The sequence below is a fragment of the Corythoichthys intestinalis genome, chromosome 22, assembly GCF_030265065.1.
Source record: "Corythoichthys intestinalis isolate RoL2023-P3 chromosome 22, ASM3026506v1, whole genome shotgun sequence".
In the NCBI taxonomy this organism is placed as follows: domain Eukaryota; kingdom Metazoa; phylum Chordata; class Actinopteri; order Syngnathiformes; family Syngnathidae; genus Corythoichthys; species Corythoichthys intestinalis.
This window is the reverse complement of record NC_080416.1, coordinates 1,626,132-1,651,842: the sequence shown is the minus strand read 5'-3', so window position 1 is coordinate 1,651,842 and position 25,711 is coordinate 1,626,132. Positions and strand designations below refer to the sequence as shown.

The following is a 25,711-nucleotide window of genomic DNA, read 5'->3' as shown; positions in this document are numbered from 1 at the left end:
TCCTTTCAGGTCGCCGAGAAGCTGCGGTGTAGGGTTTCCGCTTGCTGACGTTTACCTCAACCTTTACGACTTTCACCTGACACCCCTTCTTCTCGGAGAAAGTCAATGCCGCCGTGCTGAATCAGCAGCAGCGCTAATGTTGCTCTCAAGCGGGACATCGCACGCCCACCGTCTCCATCCCGCCTGCCGAGGCAGCGACAAACTCTGCGGTCAGCCGTAAGCCTTAGAGTACTCGCAAATTAAAGGAATGATTGTATCATTAAAGGGGAACTGAAGAGGTTTTCAGATTTCGCTCTTAAGTGTTTTACTCAGTTGAATTGTATTCAGTGCGTCATTCGCTCTCTCAAAAAGTCACATAAAAAAAAAAAAATTATTATTGACCGCGTAGTTTTTGAGTTATGGCCATAGCAACACCATAGCAACGAGGGACGCGCCGTCCTGCCGACCCCTACCTCGTGACGTAACTTCCAGGAAGCCTCGCCACCACTCTGAACACGGAAATATAGCACCACGCTATCCTCGCTATATATTGCAAACATTTTCTGGGTTTTACTCGCGGGATTCGTCATGCCATCTCGATGTGTAGCGATATGAATTACTCACAGGAAGACTCGAGACTCTAAGAGTGGTCCAAAAAAAACCTTCTCCTGCAAAGGTTTGGACCGTTTTTGTTAGCATGCGTACAGGTCCCCAATCGGCTCATTGTTTTCATCATTTCAGCCACGACAGCTTTGAAAACCTACAGCAATGCAACCTTGGTTTTCCAAAGACGTAAGTAGAACATTAATGGCTTTTTTTTATGTAAACGATGGGGACTCCTACTGCCAGTTTGTTGAAGTGCGACATTTTTTTTTTTTTTTGCTGTTGGCCTGTCATAAGTAGATAGGTTGGCTGACATGTCGTCTCCTCATGTGATTTTATTACTATATCAATAGGTGTTATGTAAATTCAAATGTCCCCAGGACCAAATAGGTCCTTGGCTCGTTGTTTTTTTATATTTCAACATCAAGGTCTGCCTATTTGAAGAGGGAACAATAGCATCAAATAGATGCTGCTATGACTGGGGCATTATTATTTGATCACCAAGAAATTATTATTAAATTAAAATTAGGATTCAGCCAATATTTTCATGCTGCTGTGATTTTTTTTCCCCTCCAGGAAGCCAAACATAAAAAATTAAGTGGCAGAAACCCTCAACACGATGAAAAAAGCGTTGCAAGTCAGTTGCCACCCAGTTTCCCAAAATCAAGAGAGAGTGGGTCAAGTCATATGATGACCGAAGTGATGCGGTGTCCAGCGATGACGACTGAAGAGATCCTATGAGGCCTGCCAGATGCTGAATTTCTTCCGTCTGCGACATCAGATGACGATGATTTAGGAGAAATAAATGTAGCAAATTTTGATGACATGAAATAATAAACTAGTCATATATACAGTACACATTTTTTAAAAGAAAAATCAAGTTACCTTCATATTTTAATGAAAATGCATTGTCTTTGTATAGAGAACACTTCATGCTACAGAAAAGAGTAAATACATATTTCCCACTGCCATTATCATTTTTCAATGTTGCGCTAGTCCGTTGCTATCCTAACTTTGTGTTGCTTACTAAAATTATGCTCTTTGATGTGTGCCGTTGTGTGCTTGGTATAACATGTTGTGTCACAATCTGACAACGAAAGCTCATGCTGATTCAACATAAACCTGGTATCATTTATTATTGCGGGCTATTGAATATTTTTTCAGAATGTAATATAATTACAATATATTATATACCAATAGAATACATTAAACAGTCAACAAAATGTGTCAATGTTGTTAACAATTTATGGTTTTATTTTTTTAATGAAATTCATGCCCCTGTCGGTGCTTCAGCCGCCACAAGTTTGGCTCTCACGTCTGGGATCTCCTGATGACACAGGCATACTCTTGGAAGGGTAATTACTTGACGGTTTACAGCAACACCTGGAAAATAAAATGGTTTTGTCATTTATTTTGAAATATCAATAACATATCATTCATTTAGCCACATTTGGGCTAGCATTATCATATTTAGATTGGTAGGAGCTGTCCCATTACCTAAAATCCAGTTTTAGCTATGTGTAGAGCATTCGTTTAGCCACATTTGGGATAGCTTGATCATATTTAGATCGGTAGGAGCTGTCCCATTACCTAATATCCAGTTTTAGCTATGTGTAGAGCATTGATTTAGCCACATTTGGGCTAGCTTGATCATATTTAGATCGGTAGGAGCTGTCCCATTACCTAATATCCAGTTTTAGCTATGTGTAGAGCATGGAAAAATATACAACCATGTAATCGCATTCTAATAAAAAAATCACGATGCTGGACTTACCACTCACTCTCCCGTTCGTGAAGTGTCGAGCTGTCAATTGGCGTCATGATGCCATCTGCTGTGTCAAGTAAATCGCTGTCATCTGACGCCTCAGGTTCAAACATGTAGGGATTAATTGTAGTTCATCTTTCCTGGGAGCCTTTGCCATCGGTAGCGTCACGAAAGAGCGATCCTGAATGGTTACCTTTGGTGGAAATATCACTGACATCGTTGCTGCTGCTATGTTAGCTGTGGGTAGTCTTCTGTTGCCTACGTCACACTTCCGGGTTTGCGAAGGGACCATTAACGGAGTGCAAAAAAAATAAAAAAACGCAAATTATCCTTACAATTACGTGTTGATAATGTCATGGTTGTTTTGACGAACTTGTCCCAAGTTTATTTTCATAAAATTACACCAAAATCCGGAAAGGTCTTCAGTTCCTCTTTAAGTTTGTGTTCTTAATTTGTTTCGTGGCTAATTAGCTATCTAATGAGCATACCAATGGTCTTTATTTATTTCATTTTTGGGAAAGGGCTCGAAACTGTCGGTTAAACAAGAGGACAACAGCCTCTCATCAGACTAACTTTATAGACGTATATTTCGCAGGTCTTATTTTTAACACTGGAAGTCCCGAGGTTTTTTGGCTATAAAGAAATACTAGAAAGGCGTCAAATGACCCCGATACCAAACCGACTACTTGGCTTTGTCAAACAACAGACCACTCAAATAAGCAGCCTCGGTGTGAAGGGGGGTTTCACTCTGGATAGCTGCGATTAGCATCTTGAATATTTGCAAATCCAGACTTGTTGACTCCTGGGTTAGTGTAAAATGATGAGAGGGCCATGTGGCATGAAACTACAACTAGAACATCCAGAACTGTAGCTAAACCAGACTGTCTACATTTTACATTTCTATAATTGAGTGTCAGAACATCTGGGACAAATCCTATCAAGCACATTTACTTTGTCTTTACAAGTCCAACATTCAGTTGTCAAGGTTCACAGTTTATTATGTTGAAGCACACAATGACCAAAGAACTTTCCACAGCAGCTCAAACAGCTGTTTTGTCACAGCAAACACAAGCTTCAGTATACAGTACATACTGTAGGCAAACTGCAGCTTTTGGAAGATGTAAAAAGGTTGTCTGCCCGATTGCCTGCCTGAGCGGTCCACTGTCCGACAAACCCAAGGCACCCCTGGCCTGTGTACACACTTAAGATGCTAATTGGAGCAATCCAACCCTGTGGTTTCAATGCTCACAAAAGATATGCTGATTAGGGTCAGATGAACCTTCTCTGGATACAAAAGGGATTTGTATCAACTGATCCACTCTTGATAGTTCGAAGGCGGAAAACTGATCAATGGATCAATGGACCCCCCCTAAAGCGTACTACAACTCTTGCATGGCGCGCATGCTTAGAGGAGCGCCAACATATTTTGGCCTATCAAATCAGCACTAGAAAGCAAGTCTTAACCGGGTTAGAAACGTGTTTTTGCCAAGTTGAGACAATGCGGAGGCTTGCTCAAACAGCGTAGACGTGCACACGCGTGTGTTTGCCCCCAAACACTCGTTTCGGGGCAATCTCAGTTAAAATGTCAGGGCTCTGTGTACTTGTCAGGGCATGGATTGAGCATGCATGCATGAGTACAAATGTATTTTAAATAGGGCTGTCAAAATTATCGCGTTAACGGGCGGTAATTAATTTTTTAAAATTAATCACGTTAAAATATTTGACGCAATTAACGCACAAGCCCCGCTCAAACATATTAAAATGACAGCACAGTGTAATGTCCGCTTGTTACTTGTGTTTTTTGTCCCCCTCTGCTGGCGCTTTGGTGCGACTGAATTTATGGGTTTAAGCACAATGAGCATTGTGTAATTACTGACATCAACAATGGCGAGCTACTACTTTATTTTTTGATTAAAAATTTTACAAATTTTATTAAAACGATAACATTAAGAGGGGTTTTAATATAAAATTTCTATAACTTGTACTAACATTTATCTTTTAAGAACTACAAGTCTTTCTATCCATGGATCGCTTTGGCACAATGTTAATAATGTCAATGCCATCTTGTTGATTTATTGTTATAATAAACAAATACAGTACTTATGTAGTATGTTGAATGTATATATCCGTCTTGTGTCTTATCTTTCCATTCCAACAATAATTTAAAGAAAAATATGGCATATTTTATAGATGGTTTGAATTGCGATTAATTACAATTAATTTTTAAGCTGTGATTAACTCGATTAAAAATTTTAATCGTTTGACAGCCCTAATTTTAAATCAACTCTTAAAAATCCTCTATGGTCCCTCTAAGTAATGTAAAGGCTGAAACAGCCATGTTAGTAGTGCTGCAACGATTAATGGATTAACTCGAGTAATTCGATCAGAAAAAAAAGCTTCGGATCAAATTTTGATGCTTCGTGTATTCGCTTAATTAAGAGTGGCGTTGTAATACCCTAATTTTCGCACTATAAAGGCGCACCTGACTATAAGCTGCAGCCCACCAAATTTGGCACAAAAATGGCATTTGTTCATAGATAAGCCGCAATGGACTATAAGCCGCAGCTGTCCTCACTGTATCATGGGATATTTACACCAAAAGATATTAACCGGTACAACCCTATTTGACAGCGGCATCATACGACCGACTGTCATAAGACCAAATGAACCATCATTAAACTGTGAACCAGTTACCGCAAAGTTGTATTGCTTCAAGAAGCTTCATTTGGCCATCACTGCTCCCTTGGGGGAGACAGTCAACCTCTGCTGCCACCTGCTATTGACTTTTGTCATCCAACATGCCTCTTAGAATGCATTGCAGTGCTACAGATGTAAATAACAATCAAAAATCATGTTCTGTGCTAAATATTTCTTCAGTTACTGTTCCAATTGTTTCATCAATTGCTAGTTATGGTATTTACTGATACTTTATTTGACAGTGGTGCCATAAGACTGTCATTACACAATCATAATTATGACAGGTCTCTGTCCTGAGCATTCATGAATGTCATTAAGTGTTATCCGGCAAATTACCTCACTTTTGAATGGATGCAAAAGATCCAAGATGGACAAAAATTGAGTTAGTGAGATAATTTGCCAAATGACACTTAATGACATAAGCATTCAGTAATGTCCATGATAGTGTCATTTCATAATTTTGATGATCTTATGACAGTCTTATGACACCGCTGTCAAATAAAGTGTTACCTGAAAAAAAAAAAAAAAATCAACAAATAAGCCGCACTGGAATATAAATCACAGGTATCAGAATGAAGGAAAAAAGTAGCGGCTTATATTCCGAGAATTACGGTAGTTTGTTTTGAAAGTGTTTGCATTTAAGCCAGTTGCAATATGCAATAAGTCAAATTATCACACGCACGGTAAACAAAAATGAGGTCGGTAATTTCCCCGGCTGCGATTTATCACCGCGTGCGTGCGTGCGTGCGCTGCGTGCACTCGGCACACATGATTGTTGATTACATATGAGACTCCAGTTGCTTTAACAGATGTTTATTGCCCATCAAACACGCGTGGAATTAAAGCTCAGACATACAAAATAAGGAAACACTTCTATATCAAACATTGTAAACCGTTAGCATAGCTACATTAAGGTTAATGGGAAAAAGACAATATACTGACTTGACAGTCTTCACCACAACGCAAAATTGCGGTTAAAAGGTGACACATCAAACATGAAAACTCGCTGGATTAAAGAATTTGCAAGCGATGCAAACAAAAGGAAAGAAAATATTACTGATACAACATGCATAACAAAAGATGTCCATGTTGTTTTCGTTTCTTTATTCTGAGTGTGAAGCTTCCGGTTAGTGGCTTAGCAAACGTACTTCCGTTGAACTTTTCAAAATAAAAGCATGTCATGTTCATATTTCTAGAGGTAATCGCATATACTTAAGATTCTAGACCAAGAATAAATTTAAAATTATGAAAAATCTGATTGGCAATGATAATATGATGCAATAAATGATAATAATTTGGCTTCAAATTTGTTGCATGCGCATTTAGGACAAGATGACAGTCATTTTGGATCAAGTTAACACTTTTATTGGGCTCTAATTGGCAGACAACAAAAATGAAAGTGGGTTTCTCACCTATTCCATACTCTGCACCTAACTAGCTTTAAAAGCATTGTTTTTTCAATATTTTTTCCATTTTAATTAGGGCTGTCAAAATTAGCGCGTTAACGGGCGTTAATTAATTTTTTTAATTAATCACGTTAAAATATTTGACGCAATTAACGCATGCAAGGAATGACCCGCTGGCATATTGCCTCAAACATTACAATGAGGCCGTTTATGGACATTAAGAGTGAAGAGAATGCCACCGGCCGCTTGGGGGCAGCGCCGTTCCATACTCGTGTTATGTCTTCTAAACGTGGGAGAATTAGTAGTTGTGAGACGTTTATGTTGTATTCACAATGCAATGCAAATTGCTATTTGTGCTCCACACATATTTCGGTAAGTTTTCTTTCTTTTAGTGGCAATTATGTGTCTCTTGTTGTATTTTGGGTAAGATATGTACAGATATATGTTATACAGTAAAGGCGAGTGGACACAGGCGTTCTTTGGACCGCGCCGTTTATTGGCATAAGCTTCTCCTTCACAACAAACATAAGTATCGTTTCGTGAAAGCACAACAAAAATAATATTCCTATCTCTCAAAAAAAAAAAAAAAATGTTCTCAAAAAGAAAAGCACATTAGTCTCTAGTAATGAGGCCCTATTCTGACACACAGTTAAACAACAATGCAAAATGAACTGGCATTCCATATCAATTTAGCTATGCAAAATAGACGTAAAACTTTTCACTGTATTTTTATTATTGTTATTTTTATTCTTCCTATTATTATATTAACTCTACTTTTGATTGAAAATTTTACAAATTTTATTAAAGCGAAAACATGAAGAGGGGTTTTAATATAAAATTACTATAACTTGTAACTATAACATTTATCGTTTAAGAACTACAAGTCTTTCTATCCGTGGATCACTTTAACAGAAAGAATGTTAATAATGCCATTTGTGGATTTATTGTAACAATAAACAAATACAGTACTGACGTACAGTATGTTGTATGTATATATCCGTCGTGTGTCTATCTTTCCATTCCAACAATAATTTACATAAAAATATGGCATATTTTAGAGATGGTTTGAATTGCGATTAATTGAGATTAATTAATTTTTAAGCTGTAATTAACTCGATTAAAAATTGTAATCGTTTGACAGCCCTAATTTTAATACAGTTTGTGTTTTATTTAAGAATAACAAATAGGATGTATTGTCACTATATTTGCGGTTGAATAGGTTAAACACCAGTGTACATATTGCAGCTGCTTGGAAACATTCATTTCAAGGCAACATTATTGCAATATATGCATAGAATTTGCTATTGGTTGTCAAACCAAGTTATCTGAAAAATTCGCAAGCGCACCATCAACAAAAGGGGTCTTGCCACTGAATACTCAAATTTAGAATAGAGAAAAACACAAACAGCACCAACTGTTGCAGAAAGGTTTAGCAGCTACACACTTTTTAAAAGCGCAGAATACCATAATATAAAAAAAAGCGAGCAAAAAAAAAAAAAAAAAAAAAAAAAAAAAAAAAAAAAAAAAAAGATTTAATACACACACAAAAAGTCATTTGAAACAACTTTAAAGAGTATAATTTTGCTCGCCAAAAGGCTGATCTGCTCCAAAAATAGCCCAGTTTATTTGCCGGGACGAGATACGGCAAAATCCTGACGGGAGACGGACGCCTTCCTTCCTCCCTCGCCGTGACCTCAAGTCGACCTTCCTGATGGTGACGAGTGAAAAGAGACAAAAATGCGTCGCCGATGTAGCTTTGCGCTAAAGCTTCCGTCTTATGCAAATGATGTCGACCTTGAAAGTGTTCACAAATAGAGGAACCGATCCAACACGCGGGGTCAATCATCTACTACTAAAGAAAAACAAGTTCCCTGGAGGCAATTATAGATTAACCCGTGTGGGTTCTCGGGGTATTTTAGGACACAAGACCATCTATTCTTCAAACTTTGCCCTCGGTCCTGCATCGGAGAAAACTCCAGGAAGTGCTCGTCATTGATCCGTCAAGGTCATTTGCCAGAAAAGAACGTGACGAGAGAGTGTGGAGGGGAGATGAACAGGACAGGGACGTTTAATCGAGAGGGGGGTTGTACTGGAGTCAACCCGGACTTGTATTTGTTAGCACACGGCTAGCAGAAACAACCCCTCCTGTCATTTTTAGCTTTCACTTCCTCCACATACTTCCTCACATTCTTGTGACCTTCATCCAACGCTAGGCCGCTGAGGAAGAGGAGGCGGAGGAAGGGAGGAGGGCTGAGCTACCTGCCAAGGGCAAAGGGACGCAGCACTCGCGCTGACCTTAACGTTGCGGGCCACCACTGCGACCGCAAATGTTCACATCCAAACCCTTGAGATGTTAGATTCAACTTAAGAGTTGGGTTATTTTTAGTCTTCCTAACTGTTGTCAAAAAAAAAAACAGTGGAAACTTTCAACAAGGGCAAGAGAACAGAAAGGGAGAGAGAGAGGGAAAGCGGCGCCCTCCAAAAAGATTCCATCACAAGAGATCAGATCAGACCATTTGCCTCCTCTGCCTGCCCCCCCTCCTCTCCTCTAGCCCATCTGGAAGGCTGGCATTGTCAGGAGGAGAGTGGAGGTCACCGCGACCAGCTGCACCTCCAACCCTCAAGGACCCCCAACCTTCGCGTGTCCCTACAAGATGGATGCCGCTGTGTCAGCGACTGACGCCGGTGTGTAAACAAGGACATTTGGAGAGGAGAGGGTCCTGATGAACACATGTGAAATGCGGAAATATTACAGTTTTGGTGTTTTGATTATTTTTGCTACTTTGTTTAGTGACAAATACAATGACAGAAGGGCAAGATAACGTCAAATGCAGTTTAATGGGGAACTGCAACAAAATGCAAATTTGCTGACTTTTGTCAAGTCCAAAAAAAGTGATTTTCTGTCAGTATTGTGTTCATCGCAATTTTTTTCTAATATTTCCGTCTAAAGAAAATGTTTCACGTTTTTAATATTTTCAATTTTTATATTTGCTTTGCCTTGTGTCAAATATTTATTCAATTTTTGTTAATAGTTTGGTGATTTTCTTTCATATATGTTAATTTCTGCACTTATGTAGACTTTTTTTTGTGCATTTTTATGCAATTCTTTTTAATATTTTGGTATTTCGTACATAAGATCATTTTCAAATGTTGTGCATTTCATGTCTAATTTTTTTCATACCTTTTTTCCTGTTTTTTTTCCCCGCATTGTTTGTGTCATTTTTGCCTGACATTTGTACTATTACTCTGTTCAGTAGTACTGAAAACTGAAGCGTATCCCAACTTTAGGTTATTCTATTCAAAGTGAACAGCATTTATAATATTGTAGGGGGTAGTGATGACATCACAACACAACAAGTGACAGGCTGCTGTTCCAACTCAAGGACACAACTCAGGACAGGACAGCTTCATCACTACTTAGCGCAGCTCAGATTTTACAACCTTTTTCATGATTAAATATGCATTTCTAGTGGTCGCACTCACCCCCGTGCCCTTCATGGTGGATGGTCCGTCCCGTGCTGATGGAGGAGGGAGAGAAGGGGGGGGTACAGGACGCTGTCTGAGTCTCCTTGCAGTCAGAACTTCCTTCCGAAAATGCACTCTCGCTTCGCCGCGGGGTTTAAACAAAACTCTCTCCTTTAATCTTTCTCTGAGCCCCCTCCCCATTAGTCTTTGAAGACCCCCGGTTCAAAAGAAAAGAAAAAAAGCAGGGTTCTTGAGCGCGGTCAGTCCGACTCCTGACTCGAACCACTTTGCCTTTAACGTTAGCCCAGCAATCAATCTAGCCTGCTACTTGATACCCCGGCCCCGCCTCTCGGCCAATGACGGCGCGAGGCTCCGCGCCGTCATTGGCTGGCCGAGCACATCCGTCATTCCCCCTTTTCGGCCCGCCCTCTCTGCGTTGATGGCCAACTTCCTGCTCTAAGTTACCTTGAGCAGCAGCGTTAGGGGTCAGGGGGAAGAAAAGGGGGAAGTGAAAAGCGTGGAAAAGAGAAAAGTGGGCGAAAGGTCTAAAGCGCGGCAAGCTTGTGCCGGCTTGCCATTTTTTTTTTTTTTTTTGCATTGTCCTCTTCTGTGACCCCCCTTCTCCCCCGCCCTCCGCCTCTCGTCCCTTCCGCGCGGTGCTCCGTCTGCGGTTTCGCTCTTTATTTACAATGTCAAACTAGTCGTCTCCCCGTAGCCCCGCCTCCGCCGTCGCGTTATAGGCCGGTCGGGGAATGCCGTAGAGGCCGCGCTCGCTGCTCATTGGCCCGCGCGGGTGCCAGTGCGGGCTGCCGCGTGTTGCGTGCGCAAGATTTAAAGTACAAGCGCACGCCGTACACGCACAACACACACAAACAGACACTTTGTCCTTGCTTTCTCATTCATCCTTGCGGTCGCAGGTACAACATGGCAGTCATCGAGATCAATTTTAATTCATTAAAACAATACGCACGCTGTAAATGAACCATTTGCACTTTGCTGTGATTGTACCGGTAAAGGTCAAGTAGAATATTCTCTCAAAAGGTAGGCGAAAGAGTTAACCGTGATAAAAGTCAAAGTGTTAGTCCAGTGGCGCCTTGATTTAGAGGTTTGCTCTAAATCCATGGTCGTAACTCTAAAGTGAAATCATTTTTTGCCTCATTTGAAATCAATGCAAATGCCATTAATCTGTTCCTGGGCTGCTACAACGAATAGATCATTGAAAGTGATGACATGTCAACAAATGTCTTAGCCTCTTGGAGGCGGTGTGGTGCACGCATGCTGAAAACACACAGTAAGGTTAAAAAGAAAGAGTTGAAGAATACAGTAATCCCTCGTTTTTTGCAGTTAAAGGGGACCAGGACCTGCCGCGATAAGTGAAAAACAGCACGTAGCGCCCCCATCCCAAACAAAAAATTTCACGTGAAGCCATGTGCGCTAACGCTAGCAGCTAAAGGAGATAGTACTCGTAGGCACTGTATAACTGCTTGCATTATTCTAACACACTTAATATAATCAATCAGGGAATTGTATCTTTCCTCATATTTACCAATCGACTCTTTGTATTACTCTAACACTCCCATTATAAAATATATAGCACTTATACCATAGTTTAAGGAAAACAAGCACAATATAGGGCATAAGAGATATGTGGCACTTTCTTATCACAGAAGCCCAACGTGTGTCATGCAACTGACTGAGCAAGATTGACGCTGACATCTACAAGCCCACGTCTGCACTACCAACTCTTGTAATCAGTTCTCCCAGACAGTCCAGAACAAATGGCGGGACGTCCTGTCCCAACACAAGGAACAAAGGAGAACGCCCGATATCCAACTGATAACACGACTGACAAGACTCCAAGAGCCCCCTTGATGCTGAGCTGGCAAAATCCACAACCCTCGTTGCCCTGACAACAGTAACTCCAGAATCCTCCTGTCCAATCCACAAACAGACAATAATCTTTAACAACACCCAAACACACCCTTCTTCCTGCCTACTGCCCGCCTAGCGAGAACCTTCCAAAGACAATGTTTAACTAAGCATTGTCATTTTTCTCAGGAACCTTTTGTTGACGTGTGATACGGTGACCTTGGATCCTCGCCTGGGTCCCTCTGTGCTGTATGATACATTATGAAGTCTATGCTTGTACAATGTTCAAGTCATACAAGCGATTATAAATGTTATCTTATTGTTTACAAGATATTTTTATGTGCTTAATGTTTACACTGCATGTACAATTGTTAAATATGTTAAATTGAAAGCGGGTAAATCTATCAACGAGGAACGCTTCATTTGTAATTCATGCATTGATTCAGATTTTCAAATTATATAACAGTCCGCTTGAGCGAATTTAACGTCATCGAGGTAAATCTGTTCAGTTTACTGTGATACTTACTTAAGGCCATATCGCCCAGTTTTAATAACTTTATCCTGAAAACATAGCCAACACTATTGATGCATGGGTCATCAGTGATTCCCATGCGTGCATATGTTGTTTTTTATTGGCATGCTAGCAAACTCCATTGACTTGCGCTATCTTAGCCTTTTCGGAGCCCTGGAACTAACAAATAACTAACAAACTGCACAGAATTTATTGAAACCAACTCCACCGACTAATTAAATCCCCGCTAACTTGAAGATTAAGCCTAATGTAAAATATTCAGAACTTCCCCTTTAAGGGGATCCACGGATAGAAAGACTGGTAGTTCTTAAAAGATGAACGTTATTATGAGGTAAAATAATTTGATATTGAAACACCTCGTAATGTTTTCGTGTTTTATACAATTTGAAAAATTAGTTTAACTAGCAGGTCGCCATTGTTGTTGACGTCGCAAGGCGGTGACGTCACATGGTAGCGCTGCCGGGCTTCCAGAGTATGACTAGCGACATAAACATGTCATCTATTCAACAATTTGAACCCGAGAGGACCATGAATGACCGTGAGAGCACGGTCGACATTTCACAAAACGAGCAGCAAAAGTAAAATGAACAGGAAAGATGGGATGAGACAAGATGAGAGTAGGAGGGAAAAAAATGGTGCTCTGCCAAAATGTGCTACACCGGCAAAACATCGTTTTGTTTAGATGCATACAGACACAACATACTAAAAATGCCTTGAGAAAATACTTAAACTTAGATCAAGTTTACTCAAGTTATATCCAATAAGGGTGGTTTAAATATTCTATGTGACTAATGCGGTCAACAGATCAATCGGCTTTAAAGATAGCACAGGAAAACAATGCTTAAAAGTATGAGAGGGAAACGCATGCAAAAAGTATTTGAGGCAATGAAAAGGTAATAAAAGACTATATAAAAACACAAACAGTAAGTACTCGCCGCTTTTAACCAATGAGTGGATGTGTTTGACGTCTCCCGCGTAGAAGGAATTGCAGTAACCCGGTAGTATCCGTCGAGTGACAGTGAAAATCTACTTCATCACCCCAAGCGTCCATTGTGCACATAAAACATGGCGTCCTCCTTAGGTCAAAATGTACTAAATATTATAGATTTTTAAATCAATGGCAATATTTGATGTGTTTCTAATAACATATTGTAGTGAAAGAACATAATACTCACAACAACAAAAACCAATAATTATAATATTATTGGCATTTTGCAACCGTCATGATTCACGACAACCGCAAAATGTATTCATTTAAATCTCAATTGGATGTCAGTGGAGCTGACACGCAAAAACTTTGCGATGCTGTGGCCAGGGAGGCTAATACAATCAATGGCTACGAATAGCTTGTGCACTATTCATGGACAAACTTATTTTTAGACAAGTGTGGAGGGAAGTGAAGACTCCCGATAGAGAATCTCTGGCACACAATGGCCTCCGTTGTTGGGTGGTGTGCGCACCTCATAAACAGTAAACGTCGCCTCAGGACAATATGACTGAACGGCACTCATGCGCGCGTCCCATGTTGGTCATCTTACGTCACCAGTGACACAACACACAAGACGCAAGGCAGATAAAAAATAAGTACAACTTATTTGTGTATTTGCATTAAATTTCAGTATTTTTCTTCCATATCCAGTGTCTGATACGCTGTACTATTCACACTTTTTTTTGTCTCGCATTATTTTGCAGTAATTAATTTTTTTTTTTTTTTTTTTTTGGGGGGGGGGGGGTGCAGGCCATACAGAGTCATTTTCAAACTAATATTTGTGCATTTTGCAAAAATGGCAAATCCACAAAGTAGAGGCGGAGCTTATTTTAAAAAAAAAAACAAAAAAACATATTAAGCCTGAACGATATATTGTTTAAAAGTTGCCATCGCGATGTGCGCATGCGCAATAGTCCCATTGCAAGGACGTGCGTCCCCCCCCCCCACAAACTATGTCCTCTGCACAGCCTCCCTCCCTCTCCCAGCTCTTTGTTCCTTAGTCATCACAGCGCCACTTGCGTATTAAAGTTAACGATGTTGACAGATGGTTGTCTTTGATCTTGCCAGAGAAGCAGACTTCACGTGCGCTGCATATGTCAATCGTAGTTTAACTTGGTAAATAGTTGCTGTGCAAGGAAGCGTGCGCTGGAATGAATGTGTGTGTGTATGTGGAGACATTCAAGGCATGTTGTGTCGTGGCAATGAACGCCAGAAATGATCTTGAGTTTGTAATTTCTACATGTCACTCCAGGAGTCACAGCCAAGGTAGGTGAACAGAAGCATTTAATAAAGCCAAGCATTTTTCTCCTACAGTACTTTATTCTTGTTTAAAAATGAATTGGTGGGACAGCTATGTTTAAAACTGATCATAATTATTACATTTGAAGTGCTTAAAAAACATTTATTAAAATATCAAGTTTATACCTGCATACATTTTTTAAACCACATTTTGGGGGAAAAGGGAAAAAACATGTTTTAAATGTATTTTTTTCCAATGCGAAATCTGAATAAATACATTGAACACACACCCAAAAAAATAATAATTTCGGGTCGCAGTGGGTTCTTGTCCCCATTAACCGCGGAAAAATGAGGGATCACTGTACACTGTAGTGAATCATCCAAAGTCTTTCTAAACAGCTATTCAAGTCATTCAGTGAAAATGTATTTTTTTTTTAATATATATCCATATATATCGCAATATAATATCGCAAACCCCCCAAAAAAATCGCAACAATAGTTTTTTTCCAATACAGTTCAGGCCTAATTTATATGGAGGAAAACACAAATATGGCTGAAAAAGCAGTTTCTGCTCTTGCACCCTTCTTTAAACAGGCATTAAAATGGGTCAGGGGTGAAAAAAGGTGAGAAAGGTGTGGAGGAAATATGTTCCGGTACACTGTACAGGGCTGTCCCAAAGGACTAGTCAGCTGACTATTTTTACAACTAATCGAATAATACCCCCCCTTTTTTTTTTAACCAATTTAGTGATGACATTTTTGATGACACTTATTAATTCACAAAAACATTTTGGAACACATAAATTCTTTATGAAAGTACAAAAAAACGTGTAAATAACAAAAATCCCAAATAAACAATGAGGTCAAATGCTGACAGCATTAACTAGTGTAAAAGAATGGAATGTAAACAGATTCAGAACACTAACTTCGCTTTTCCAACCTGATTCAAAACAATTCTCGACAAAAAAAATATCTAGCATTAATATTATAATATAATAGTAGTATAATATTTATTCATTGGCAGTCAGAGTTTTCCTAAAGGGTGTGATTTTAAAGCTATTCCTAGTGGAGAATCTGAATTCTGAAGTATTTGGGATTAACTCCAGAAATCGTTATTAATATGACCAACATGACATGCTTTTATTTTGAAATGTTCACCGGAAGTACGTTCGCTAAACCGCTAACAGTAAACTTTACAATCAGTCATTGCATGTGGTGTCAGTAATCATTTTTTTTGTTTGCAAATGCTGTTAACCAGCGATTTTTCCATGTTTGAAGTGTCACCTTTTAACCGCAAGTTTGCATTTTGGAGAAGACTGCCAAAGTTTTATAACAGGCTAAAGTAGGTTGTCTTTTTTTCCCCATTAGCCTCAATGTAGCAATGCTAACATTTACAGTGTTTAATATAGATGTTTTTTCTTATTTGTATGTCTGAACTTTAATCCGACTGTGTTGATGACCAATAAACATATGTCGAAGGAACTGGAGTCTCATATGCCATCACACGCACGCACAGATGTATGCACGCGATGATAAAACGCAGCCGTGAAAATGAACGCCCTCATTTTTATTTACCGTGCGATAAATGGACTCATTGCATATCACGACAGGCTTAGCAACTTCAAAAAAACTAGGGCTATCAAACGATTAAAATTTTTAATCGAGTTAATTACAGCTTAAAAATTAATTAATCCTAATTAATCCCAATTCAAACCATCTATAAAATATGCCATATTTTTCTGTAAATTATTGTTGGAATGGAAAGACAGACACAAGACTGATATATACATTCAACATACGGTACACAAGTACTGTATTTATTATAACATTAAATCAACAATATGGCATCAACATTATTAACATTCTCTTAAAGCGATCCAAGGATAGAAAGACTTGTAGTTCTTAAAAGATAAATGTTAGTACAAGTTATAGAAATGTTATATTAAAACCCCTCTTCATGTTTTCGTTTTATTAAAATTAGTAAAATTTTCAATCAAAAAATAAACGAGTAGCTCGCCACTGTTGATGTCAATAATTACACCATGCTCACTCATGGTACTAACCCATAAAATCAGTTGGATCCAAGCGCCAGCAGAGGGCGTCAAACACCCAAAAACAAGTAACAAGCGGACATTACACTCTGCTGTACATTTTAATCTGTTTGAGCGGGGCATGTGCGTTAATTGCGTCAAATATTTTAACGTGACTAATTTTAAAAAATTAATTACCGCCCGTTAACGCGATAATTTTGACAGCCCTAAAAAAACATGTCGTTAGTTAGTTAGATGGACTTACAACCTGCCAGCTTGTAATTGTCTCTTGTCATCTTCCAAAATTACAACTGGGTGACGGCGCTTTAGGTGTTCATTCACGGCCGACGTGCAGCCAAGCTTGGCATTGAAGAGACAGGACACAACAGTGTACCCCTGCTTTGTTTTGTTAAAATAAATCAATGTTTTGGCCGCTCTGTTGCGCCTTTTTTGGCTTTGAGCCACTTTCGCCGTTTGCATACCAAGCGTCCGATATGAAAAAAATCTCACGAAACCCCCCCACACCCCCCTAAAAATGTTCTCCTCGGATCTACAAACTTCACGTAGGTCACCGTTTTTGACTTCAAAACTGCAAATTTCGGCGAAATGTGAGATTTTCATGCTTGAGTTAAACTTATTAACATAGGACGTTAATAGTTCAACAACACCATCACTTGAAAATGTGCATCATCTTTAATACATGCCAATTTTGTCATGTTATAAACCAGCCAAAATCCACATTTCACTGATCACTGAAATCGATGATGACTAATCGCCCACTCTTAATTTCCTATACTGTAGTGATGACAGATGATTTTGCAACTCATCAGAAAAATGCTTGCAAAACTATCTGAACGATAAGAAACGGGGCAGGAGAAAGCGAGCGAGAGAAGTGAACAGAGTCAACACTCTCAAGATGTTCTCATTTTTCTATTTGGGTGACGAGCACGGGGACCGACGAGCGCGCCGCTCGGTCCCATGCGTGTCCAATATGGCCGCCACTGAAAAAGACACCTGGCAAGGTCACAGCGGACAGCAGACCTTCCCATGACCTGCAGCGACGCCGTGTTTGGAGATAAACACGCTGCAGACAGATTGCGCCTTTTCATAAACACACATCATGGAGGCAAAGCCCACATTCCCCTAATCACGTTATACACGTTTTTGGACCAAAATGTATGATTCTATGGACTCATGCCATTTCTAAAGAATTGGACCAATCTAGCCATCACATACATCATGGTGGAACATATTTGTAATACAGGCTTCTGAGCACAAAGCTGAATTTTAGACAAGGGCTTTAGGTTGTATGCGTCCTCTCAAAAAAATATATATTAAATTTGGTCATTTTTGTATGCGTCAGGGCCTTATGTATTGCACTGCACTCAGGTAGCCGAAGCTTGCAAACTAGAAGGAAAAGCATAATGTCCATTGAATTATAGTGAGAAATACCATAGCACACCGTTTGCGTATTTATATTCTAGCTAAGGCTATTTTTTAAAAACAAATGTAATTTTTTTTGTGTGTTTTTGGGAGAGTGACCAAAAAATGAGTGGCATTTCCATTCATTACAATGCCACCCACATCAAGACGAGCTATTCACAAACACTCACGCAGCAATCTAACGCCGGATTTCTGTTGAAAAAGTACAAAAGCTGCACCACATAAAAACAGGAAATATTGTCTCAGGAGTGATTTGTTCGAGGATTCAAGGTAATTATTATATTTTTAGTGCCATGCATGCATTATGAAACGTTGTGAAAAAAAAATCAAATGGGAGAAATTAGCCACTACTGCATTGGCATCATAGTTCGCGGTATTTACGTAAAATAAATGCTAACTGCACGTTTTTATTTTGCTTTGAGCCAAGAATCGAGATTGTTTTACTTCCATGTCTATAAAGAATTGTGGGATTTAAGCATTTATTCACAAGAATTTTTCACCGGAAAAGCTCCATTTACATCAGGCGGCCGCTAGCTACATTCACCAACAGGCTAGCATTGTACTTCGCGATATTTACGTAAAATAAATGCTAACTGCACGTTTTGTTTTTTTTGCTTTTAACCAAGAATCGAGACCGTTTTACGTTCATATCTATAAAGAATTCGGAGGATTTAATCATTTATTCGCAAGAATTTTCACCGGAAAAGCTCTGTTTACATCAGGCAGCCGCTAGCTACATTCACCAACAGGCAAGCATTATACTTTGACATATTTACGTAAAATAAATGCTATCAGCACTTTTTTTTTTTTTTTTTTTGCTTTTAACCAAGAATTGAGACTGTTTTGTGTCCATATCTATAAAGAATTCGGGGATTTAAACATTTATTCACAAGAATTTTCAACGAAAAAAGCTCTTTGTCAGCAATTCCACTCAGTCAGCTTTGACGGCCTCGCCAACAATGCACGCCCCCTATTTATCGGCCCCGCACCGTCATTACATAATGAAGTCTATGTTCAGGCTTAGAATTTTTTTTGTGTATTTTGTTCTCATTGTCTTAAAAATAATTTTATAAAATTTGACAAAATAAATCACTTCTATCAGTAAGGTTGAACTGTATATTTTATGCATTTTTTGTCAAGTAGTTACGTTGTCTAATATATTTTATCCTTATATTTGTGTATTTTCTGTGTTCATTTTTGAGTTGCCATCAATTGTTTTGTCAAATGTTATTGAGTGTTTTTCCAAGATCTTTTTTTGATTGTTTTGTGCCCGTCGGGCAAAATATTAAGATATCTGCTGGTGTTGATCACCGACCTGATACTTCAGCAATGTATTAAGAAGGGGGGAAAAGTAAGGAAACACAATTGAGTCTGTTGGAATTTTTTTTTCTATCTGCCTCCCATCAGTTTCACGCCATCACACAAACACAGAAAGATACACTGTTAAGCATAATCTTTGGTTAATTTTGTTGCTTTGTGACATTTAAAAATCAATGATTGTATGTATTAGATCTTTTTCAGATACTTAATTATGCGAGACTTTCATTTTATGTGCATTTAGTTATCTTATTGCTGATTGGCTTCCTGAACATTACATCAATTTTGTCAAACGTTTAATTATTTTGTCAAACGGTATTGAATGAAGGCTTTTTGGAGATGAGTTGTCGTATGTTTCCTTCAATATTCGTCCTATAGTTTGCATGATTCTTGTCATTTGGATGCTATTGACCGAAAAGAATATGCAATTTTTAGCACAAATGCTTAATAGCTTTTTAACACGTTATTCCTCCGTTTGTTGCATGACTAGTCAACTCTGGCGACATCAATTTGCTATAAACAAACCAGTACATCATCCTTGTGACCTTGCGTTTGTCTTGGCCAACATACGTCAAAGCGCTGACGTTATTCTCACGTCGACAAATTGCAAAGAAAAAAAAAAAGACTGTGGCTAACACAACAAAATGCGACAAGGACCAAGAGACAAACTGTAGATTAAATGAACGAAAGTGTGTCTCAACAAAAACGAGCGTTCAAAAGGGAGTTTCGACGCGTTAGCGCCGTTAGCTTGCGACAGCAACGCTATTGTGGCTCAGGGGAGCTAACGCGAATGCTAAACAAGTTAAACGCTAAAAGTTGATGTTAGTACGTCGCAGCCGCCATCAGCAAGTGGGAAGTTAATAAAGCTTCACTCTGGTCCGGGCAAGACGGAGACCTAACCAATAAAGACAACGTTTGGATGTGTCATTCAGACCAATCAAACCTCGGACTACATTCCACCAATCAAGCTTTCTAGGGGGCCAATGTTGCCTCGAAAGGCAACCGGCGCCATTCGGGCTCCCGCCAGAGTGGCACATTGAATCGACCACTCGTTGACGAGGTGAGCCAAGATGGAGGACGGCGGGCGCCAGTTTCTCGAGCGGGCCACCCAATAAGCGCCTCACACAGCGCGGAGAAGGAAATGGCGCCGATGTTCATCTCGCCCCAAAACAATCGTCCATTGGTCAAGAATGAGCACATGAACACAAGCGAAACACTAAGTCCCCACGCCCTTGGTAGTATCCGTAAGCGAGGTCACATGCTCCGTTCACAAACGTCATACAAACAGCTTTAGAATTTGGGTACTCACTTTCTTGTATGGATGTCGAAGCGAAGACCGGCCCGGCAGTATTATTTATTTTATTAAGCTAGCAGAAGTAAATCAAGATGGCGGCGGGCCGAACAGAAAGTTTGCGGCGCGGTGTGATGATGTCATTTTCCACAGACGTCGTTGCTATTTATTTGGGTTTACAAGTATTAAAAGACATCAGCTTCTAATATTAAAACGTACACAATTTATGTGTGAAAATGAGTTTATATTTTATTTAATAGGTTTCTCAATTGCCTTTTTGTGTGTTGTATTGTTTGTGCTGTGATTAAACTGCTAATGAAGTGTAAAATTGCATTTTGCCTGGACAATAATTCACTTTTTTCTGTTTGCTGGACCACAGGTGCGACTTGTATATCACGTTTAGTTGTTTATGCCGACAGACATGACAAAGGAACTAAATGTTACCTGCAGCTAGCCACTAGAGGTCACTCTAGGCTTGCGTCAACTCACAGTATCTGCTACTTGTACACATGGAAATTAACAGAAGAAAAAATGAAGACTGTTGACTGCCTACTAAATTAAAATTCTAGTTTGACAGCAACAGAATGTGAAACATGCAAAACCAATTGTCAAGCAGTTGACTACAGCACGTAGCTAAATAGTAGTATTTAAGGGTTTTATTGTCTTATCAGTTCACATTTACACGTCGTTGATGGAAGGTATACAATAAATGGATGGCTATTTAGTTGGTCTATTTTGCTTGCCTCTTTACGTAAGGTCATACTGTCACAGATTTGAAATCTGCTTGTTTGCAGAGCAGTTTGACTTAACAAAAGTGATTATAATTCAATTAAAACACCACAGATGACAAATTTCATCCAGTTGAAACACTCATCTGGACCTTATGCTATGCATGAAACAATGGGTGAAAAAAATGGAATTCCAGCAAAGGTCACTTTCAACAAAGAACACGTTTAATTTCAAATCTTCCACCGAAAGAACTACGAGGATACAGTAGTACATGATCTGACTTAATTCCTGGCCATGTATTGCAGGATAGTGGATTTGAGTTTTTCCAATTTATTGGTATACTGAGTGTTCTGGTAAGTGGCGTCGCTCTCTACATCCAAGGGTGGCAAGTGAGAATTGTAAAACCCCTGAGAGCCTGTTTGGAGGTCACCCTGCTGGATCTGCTGCTGAGCGCCTCCTTCGAAGCGGTCGGGCTCTTGGGCCTCATTTTCAAAGCGGTCAGCCCACCGGGTGACGCCTTGCGAGCGGTCGGGCCGTCTGGCATCCCCTTGGGAGCGGTCGGGCAGCCAGGCGCTTCCATGGGAGCTGTCGACCTGCTGGGCGCCTCTTTCGTAGTGGTCGACCTGCTGCGAGTCTCTTTCGCAGCGGTTGGACTGCTGAGTGCCCCTTTCGAAGCGGTCGGCCTGCTGCGCGCCTCTATCGTAGCGCTCGGCCTGTTGGGCGCCTCTTCCGAAGCGGTCGGCCTGTTGGGCGCCTCTTCCGAAGCGGTCGGCCTGTTGGGCGCCTCTTCCGAAGCGGTCGGCCTGTTGGGCGCCTCTTCCGAAGCGGTCGGCCTGTTGGGCGCCTCTTCCGAAGCGGTCGGCCTGTTGGGCGCCTCTTCCGAAGCGGTCGGCCTGTTGGGCGCCTCTTCCGAAGCGGTCGGTCTGCTGCGCGCTTCTATCGTAGCGGTCGGTCTGCTGCGAGCCTCCTTCGTAGCGGTCGCCCTGTTGCGCGCCTTCTTCGTAGCGGTCGCCCTGTTGCGCGCCTCCTTCGTAGCGGTCGGTCTGTTGCGCGCCTCCTTCGTAGCGGTCGGTCTGTTGCGCGCCTCCTTCGTAGCGGTCGGCCTGCTGCGCGCCCCTTCCGAAGCGGTCGGCCTGTTGGGCGCCCCTTCCGAAGCGGTCGGCCTGATGGGCGCCTCTTCCGAAGCGGTCAGTCTGATGGGCGCCTCTTCCGAAGCGGTCGGTCTGATGGGCGCCTCCTTCGTAGCGGTCAATCTGCTGCGCGCCCCTTCCAAAGCGGTCAGCCTGCTGGGCACCTCTTCCGAAGCGGTCGGTCTGTTGCGCGCCTCTTTCGTCGCGGTCGGCCTGTTGAGCGCTTCTTTCGTCACGGTCGGTCTGGTGTGCGCCTCTTCCGGTCTGCTGCGCGCCTCTTTGAAAGCGGTCGGTGTCCTGCGCACCTATTAGGAAGCGGTCAGTCTCAAGCGCGCCTCTTTGGAAGCGGTCGGTCTCAAGCGCGCCTCTTTGGAAGCGGTCGGTCTCAAGCGCGCCTCTTTGGAAGCGGTCGGTCTCTTGCGCGCCCCTTTCAAAGCAGTCATTCTGCAGCACTTGCTCTTCCAAACGACGTGCAGAGTATATTTCTTCCTGACCGGCATTTTCTGAAGGATGACACAAATGGGACATTAGATGGTGCAAGAGAACCTGATAACCTAAGATGCAGACTACGACATACCCTCATACCCTCCGGCCTCTCTGTGTCCTTGTTTGTACAACTCTTGGGCATCGCGCATGTTGGTCCAGTTTCCCTCTCCATAGTTGTGTTCCCTCCCGTAGACGTTTTCGGCTCTTCTAAAGTCGGAATCTTGCCGGAGTGTTTGACCGTGAGAGTGTTTTGAAGACATCTGCAGTCCCATGGGACTGTTTTGCTGCTAAAACACAGGAAAATTGTTTAACAACAACAAAAAAAGGCATTTTATGTCAAGTTGGCGACATTGCCTGGAGTCTTTCATAGTAGCGGCAATGTGTCAAGGCAGTGGCATCCTGCTTGCCAGCTTGACCAAATTTGGAAATGAAGTAAAACGGTTTCAGATTGAGTTTACAGAGTGAACCGTGTTATTAACAAGCCCATCTAGTCAATCATGGATTTTTATTTTTTTTCCAGAACCTATGGCGTTGCTCATTTTAAGGAGTAAAAGGAGATTATAGCAGCCTGAAGATTGTATCATAGGATATTGTGCCATGCCCATATTTGCCATATTTGTGTGCTCCAAATACTACTTTGAGCCATCACAATGGGTATCTGTTGACCACCTTATCAGAAACCATGCCTATTAGGGGTGTAACGGTACACAAAAATCTCGGTTCGGTACGTACCTCGGTTTTGAGGTCACGGTTCGGTTCATTTTCGGTACAGTAAGAAAACAAAATGCAAAATATAAATGTGCTACTTGTTTATTACACACCTTTGTGCTTTCAACAATAGGAACATTAGCTTATACAAAGCTAGAATTCTGTTCAAAAAGTAGCGGGTATTTAAAGATAATCCAACAACAATTTGCCTTTCAGACCCCACGTATTGGTCAGCTTTCTTTCTGAAAGAAAGAAAAAAGAAGTCCTGTGCTAAAGAGAAAAGCAATCCCAATGACAAAGATTTTAACTAGGGCTGTCAAACGATTAAAATTTTTAATTGAGTTAATTACAGCTTAAAAATTGATTAATCGTAATTAATCGCAATTCAAACCATCTATAAAATATGCCATATTTTTCTGTAAATTATTGTTGGAATGGAAAGACAAGACACAAGACGGATATATACATTCAACATACGGTACATAAGTACTGTATTTGTTTATTATAAGAATAAATCAACAAGATGTCATTCACATTAACATTCTGCACCCAAGCACCAGCAGAGGGCGACAAAACACCGAAAAACAAGTAACAAATGGACATTACACTGCTGTCATTTTAATCTGTTTGAGCGGGGCATGTGCGTTAAATGTGTCAAATATTTTAACATGATTAATTTAAAAAATTAATTACCACCCGTTAACGCGATAATTTTGACAGCCCTAATTTTTACATGTATTTTACAAATGAAATGCCTCAATGAATCTTTTTTTTTTCCAATGAACGGTTTTCAAAAGCTTTATTGGTGGATTTTCTCAAGTTAAAGCGCCACACAGAAATTAATAAATTTAATTGTGTAAGTAGTAGAGGTGTGCAAAATTTCCGATTCTTAGATTATTCGCGATTCGGCCGTGGAAGATTCTAGAACGATTCACAAACATCCAAATTCCGATTATTGAAATATGCCAAGTAAAGCAGAAGTACAACACACTCAACGCGCCGCGCGGTCTTCGGTACGCAATTAGGGACGGAGTGAGAGTAGCTAAACATCATGCTTCTCATTACCCGGCCCCTCGGGTAACGCCAGTGCTCAAGTCACGGCTTTAGCTCAACTCATTCCACGAGATAAAAAAAAACAACAACATACCTGACTGTTGCCGAAAAGCTGCTACAAAGTACAGCCACATTATGTTACAGTAGATATCATCTATATAGGACTAGATGCAATACAGATTCGGTATCGTTAGCAGCAAATCTACAAAAGCTAGATGTGTACGTTAGTAACGGCCGCCATCTTAAAGCAGTACACTTCCCTGCAAGGCTGTTGTTGCGAACCTTCCAAGCAAACCTAATTAACTTTTTATCTAAAATACTCCTAAATCGGTAAAATATTGACTTGAATCTATCTTTAAAATAGTTTTAAAACTTTCACATGTTGAAAGTAGACAAAAATTATGGAATAACAGGAGCAATTTTAACAACTTTAACGGTTGATTCACAACATTAAATGAATTGAAAGTAGTTTAAAGCTGCTGATACAGAATGGGGACTGGAGTTTTTTATTTACTGTTATTTTTGTATATTTGTTTACTGCTATATGTTAACTTGATACTGAAATAGTAGTTAGGTTTAGCCTGAGAGGATTTTTGAACAATTTTGGAACTAATGTACAAAACAATTAAAAAAAAAAAAAAAAAAAAGAAAGAAAGAAAAGGAGGAGGGTGCATCAATAATCGTTTTATAATCGAATCGGAGCCTCTGAATCGTAATCGAATCGTTAGGTGCCCAAAGATTCCCAGCTCTAGTAAGTAGGATCTGTGTATTATTCTTATTATTGAATTACAGATGTTTTAACTCATTTTAATTTATTTAAATGGGCTATTATTTATTTTATTATGTGTTTTCTATTTTACAAATGTGATGTATTCATTTCTATTGTACATTTTATGTTGTATAACTTTAGTTCCTATGTGAATATTAGTTCCTACTTGTTTTGTTGTGGTAGGAGTGTTTTGTATTGAACACGGGGCCGTGT

The 25,711-nt window shown here is 40.2% G+C and overlaps 2 protein-coding genes and 1 long non-coding RNA gene across 9 annotated transcripts in view; 1 reads left to right on the top strand and 2 right to left on the bottom strand.

The window, feature by feature from the left end:
• Nucleotides 1–20,766, bottom strand: part of nfyc (nuclear transcription factor Y, gamma) — a 55,907-nt gene extending 35,141 nt beyond the window's left edge. For 3 of the 4 annotated variants that reach the window (XM_057827393.1, XM_057827394.1, XM_057827395.1), the window contains exon 1: nt 20,642–20,766. The gene's annotated coding sequence lies outside the window, so the exon portion shown is untranslated. Of the gene's footprint in view, nt 1–9,933; nt 10,582–20,641 lie in introns of those variants that run through there. The other variant, XM_057827392.1, reaches the window with a different exon arrangement.
• LOC130910270 (uncharacterized) lies at nt 278–2,114 on the top strand. Its single transcript, XR_009061847.1, has 3 exons — nt 278–655; nt 721–771; nt 1,159–2,114. It is a non-coding gene; the product is annotated as an uncharacterized LOC130910270 (long non-coding RNA).
• A 526-nt stretch (nt 20,767–21,292) lies between the features above and the next one.
• si:ch211-13c6.2 (uncharacterized protein LOC100000125 homolog) overlaps nt 21,293–25,711 on the bottom strand; it is a 35,232-nt gene continuing 30,813 nt past the window's right edge. For 3 of the 4 annotated variants that reach the window (XM_057828209.1, XM_057828207.1, XM_057828210.1), the window contains 2 exons: nt 23,060–23,255; nt 21,293–22,985 (listed from right to left, as the gene is read on the bottom strand). In XM_057828209.1, the coding sequence (XP_057684192.1) occupies nt 21,634–22,985; nt 23,060–23,255 (1,548 nt within the window). In that variant the 3' untranslated portion in view covers nt 21,293–21,633. The remainder of the gene's footprint in view (nt 22,986–23,059; nt 23,256–25,711) is intronic. The other variant, XM_057828208.1, reaches the window with a different exon arrangement.